Source organism: Rhinolophus sinicus, chromosome 9, assembly GCF_057876585.1.
Source record: "Rhinolophus sinicus isolate RSI-liver-muscle chromosome 9, RSI-T2T, whole genome shotgun sequence".
Taxonomy (NCBI): Eukaryota; Metazoa; Chordata; class Mammalia; order Chiroptera; family Rhinolophidae; genus Rhinolophus; species Rhinolophus sinicus.
The window spans coordinates 34,751,366-34,755,620 of NC_142509.1; the positions used below are offsets into that span (position 1 = coordinate 34,751,366).

The 4,255-nt window shown below is 36.6% G+C and overlaps 1 protein-coding gene across 1 annotated transcript in view; it reads left to right on the top strand.

Annotated features, from left to right (window-relative positions):
* Positions 1-4,144, top strand: part of PPTC7 (protein phosphatase targeting COQ7) — a 35,046-nt gene extending 30,902 nt beyond the window's left edge. Inside the window, exon 6 of the mRNA XM_019734081.3 lies at positions 334-4,144. Coding sequence (XP_019589640.1) covers positions 334-392 — 59 coding nt within the window. The 3' untranslated portion in view covers positions 393-4,144. The remainder of the gene's footprint in view (positions 1-333) is intronic.
* Positions 4,145-4,255: the final 111 nt, after the last annotated feature.

Below are 4,255 nucleotides of genomic sequence, written 5' to 3' on the forward strand. Positions count from 1 at the left end.
TGTTTGTCCAAATTAGGATTGTGGATAGAAGCATATAACTTTCTCGTCAGGCAGAATTTATCTTAACCAGATTTTCTCTTTACTGTAATTGCTATAAACATAGAATATGTTGTCCATTTTAACAGAGCTCCTGTTGTAAAGGAGCAGGAAAGGTTTTTTTAAAGCTTCAGTTAAATTGCATGTAAATGTCTTGGTGTTTTTTGTTTATTTCTGTCAAATTTTGTTTTCTTTTCTCTACTAGAGTATATTGACAAACCATACCTGCCTGAATTGCAAGCATTTGCTTGACTTTTCCTTTTAAGATACATGAATACATTGTCATTTTTATTTTAGGTGGAAAGCCAGACGATATCACCGTCCTTCTTTCAATAGTGGCTGAGTATACAGACTGACTCGCCTAGGTGTCAACTCCTGCCTTTCTTTCCTCATCCCAAATTCTCCTCTGCCGTGTGTGCTGATCCTGCGGGCAGGACCACGTTTCTTTGCCACTTATCTCAATGGCTGGTGATGTAAGCCTTTTGCCTGTCTTTGAGACCCCGTTGAGATCTTTGTTGAAAACCACTACTGTCATTCACTAGCCCATATCTGCCAGCAAGTTTGAAGAGAATCAAGATTTGAAGATTGACTTTTACTTCTCATTGTCCTTTCTGTGTTGGGATGGAGGTTTTCAAAGCCAAAATGGCTATTTTCAGAAATGGTGGAAGTATTGAAGAAAATGAGTAATGTTGGTAAAGTGAATTCAGAATTACAGTGTGTAAAAGGGATTTTAAAACTCTTAACACAAATTGTATGTTATGATACATCTACTAGAGACATAAATTACTCATGGAAAGAAGTGTTACACTTGTACTCTACAGTCTCTGTTATGATTGGGTGTGGCTTTATGTTTTCATTATAAACTCCTATTTTTCAGGGGTTTATAATTCTGTAAAACATTGCTCTGGATTATGAAATCTTGATCCCAAGAGCTTTTTTATTACAAATTGGAAGAAAAATTCAATTTAGTTCTATGGGTGCAAATGTTTCATGGTTTTTAAAAGATGCTTAATTGTGACCTGTGATCAGAGTTTGGCAGTTTATTGATTAGTCCAAATCACATGAGTGGCCTGATCTGCAGGAGGGGTGCAGGCGGCTCTTTACGCAAATTTTTTAATGGAAATATTGCTCAACATAAAACTCCTCACAGCCTAAACATGTAATGTTATGGCTGGAATTCCTCCTGGCGGTCTGCTGTGATGACCGTATGGGAGCTTGGGCCCGTAGGCCTAGTGGGTTGAGAATGGACAGCTGTTACTTTGAATTTTGTTGGCTTCTGGTGGTCATGCTACTCCCAGTGTCACCTCAGACCTTGTATTAGTAGCCTTGCTTTCTGTAGAGCATGCAAGAAATTCAGGGAGGCCGTGTGGAAAGAGCACCGTGGGCAGTGGCAGCAGGACAAGAGTCCACGAAGAAAACTAGTGACGAGCTGACATTCGCATTTGCCCTGCACAGAAATTTAGGGGTTTCTGAATCAAGCTTAATGTTTACAGTTTCCGAATAGCCATCTTGCAGTGTATCATTTCCTTATAAAACTACCCCGCAGTCAGTTTTCCCATTATCTGCAAGCTCAAACTTATTTTTAAGGTTTGTGTACAAGTCGACTGCTGTAAAGATATATATTTTTGGGTCAGTTTTTTTTTCCCTCATTAACTTGGTGGTAGAAAAATATATATACTTAGCAATCTTTAAATTAAAGCCATGTTTTATATATAAGTCAGGTAACATTGGTGTATAGACGAGAATGCAATTAAACCTGATGAGTCTACTTGAGGAGAAGATAGAAAGTCTCTTTCTCTAAAGGAGATACTTACTCCCTGGTTTATTGCATTAAAACTTATGTTTGAGGTTACCTCAACTTGTTTTAAAAGATTTTGTTTTGTGAATTTGTACTGTATATTTGGGTAACTGTCAAGCTTTTGTTTTATTTAAAATTGTTTAACATGTACCATGTACATGTCATTACTATATTTCAATGCATCATGCTTGTAACAGGCATTTCATTTATAATAAGAATGAGTTATTCATTTGTAAGCCGTTCAGTAATTTATCTACTATTCCTAAATTGGCATAATGTTAGATATCTATTTTGAATCACCTTTAATTACATGTCAGAATGCCTTAACTACCCTAACTTGACAAAACAGAATTCTTTGGTAAAGGAGATGGGAAGTGGGCGGGGGTAGAGGGAGACTATTTAATAACGAGAACCCATCGTGCTGTGATAAAACATGGAAGCGTGAGTGGCAAGTGACGGGGTATTTATTTTGCACAAACTATTTGCAGACTCTGTGTATTTTAAAAAAGGAAAGAAAGTTGCATCCAGTAGGGTTTTGTTGGAAGGAGTACATTTATACTTGGGCTGATGGTGTTACTTCTTTTATTAGGTTTTTAATTATTTCTGGTCAGAGGTATGTAGCCTTACGATCTGGATATATTTTGCATTAATTTTTCCAATGCTTACATTTGATTCCTGGTAGAACAGTGCTGGTTAAGTCACTGGCTTTTCTCTGCCCTCATTTAACCCATCAGACACAATCTTTGTGATGCTTTGTTGGTGGTGTTTTACACAGCTCATTTAATCAACTTACCTGTTTTGGAAATGATTGTTAAAAATCGACAATGTATTTGTACCAGTGACGTTGAAATTCGTGAGACAAGAATTGAGTTTCACAGTGGAACTGACTTTGGCCTGTAGGTTAATGACAAAACATTTTGTTTTCTTTTTTCCCTGTCCTTTTTATGTTACGCACTTAATGTTATGACCGCCAGTGGTCAGCTGGAGTGCTGCTTATCAAGTAACTCGCCTTCCACTCTCAGTGGTCAGAGGCTGTGTTGGACCCGTGCTGGAATTTTCCAGGTCACAGGCCCCAAGTCTCTGTGGGGTATGACTGAGATATACCAGTTGTGGGTCTGACTCTGAACTTGATGTGTGTGTTAATTGTGTTTTAAATCAAGCACTATAACACAGCAACACACACGTTTGCCGCATGTAATGGACTTTTATAACAAAAGAGAATTTGGATTTCTAATTTACAAATTATCCCTCTCTGGATGCACCAAAGACCAGTAAAGTTTATAGCTTTTCCATCTATATTTATAAAGCAATACTGTATTATAAAAATCAATATTTTTATCACATGCTTGAAATTTTTTTGTTCTGTTTTAAAATGTGCACTCTAAACATATCAGAACCTTATTTCTTCCTGTGAACTTAAGCTGCCTGCGCACAAAAAAAAAAAAAAAATTTACTGAACGGATATGCAGTGGATTCATAGGCTCTTAAAAACTGAAAGAAGAAATGAAGGGGGAAAACAAGTTATTTGTCCTGAATTACTGTACTAGCTTGATATGGTTGATGGGTACTAAATCACAAAAAAATCCATTCCAGGTGTGCATGTCTGGGGGTTGGGCTGTGTCTAGATTATTAGAAACTAGATTTCAAGCTTTGCATGATGGGAGTGTGTCCTCTCCTATCAGCTGCATTTGTTCTGGATAGAACAGTAGCCTTCAGTACCACCTTCTGTACCACCAACCTACCACATCAAGTAACAAGGCAGGAATTGTGGGAATTTACTGAGTCAGTTTTGTGTGTTTTGGAGATTGTAAACAAGATTGACTAGAACTGTAAATGTTTGTACTTTTGAATAAGTTCTTGGTTCCTTGTCATCTTATACCAGCTATCTTTGGTAGAAGCTACAGCATCCAATTTCCCTGAAAACGATCACATTTTTGCATATAACAAATTTTACAATATCAAAAACAAAATCGGCTTATAAAACTGAAAATACGAAGCAGAAAGCATTTGGATTTTAGTCATAAAACATTTTTTGTAAAATTGAACTTCTCAACTAAAAATTGACAGTGTCCACATGAAAATCCTAACTGTTAGCAGGTAGTTTGTGGCAAAGATGGCTAAATAATGAAGCAAATTTGAATTTGTGTATACTAATGAGCTGCTTTTTTCTGTTGAGACTATCATTATTTGTCTTACCCAAGAGGCAATGACCTGAATTGGATGTCTGAAATATAACTTATGCAGGAATAGTTCTGTAAATACATTTAAATAAACTGTAAAGATATTTAATAAATATAGTATTTATACTAATCTCTGCACTCCTTTTAATTTTGAATAGTGATAAATCAGACACCAGCCCTTGACACAGTTTGTTGGTCTCTCTCGTCCTCATTTCCAAGCCTCTTAGTCAAGCATTGACTC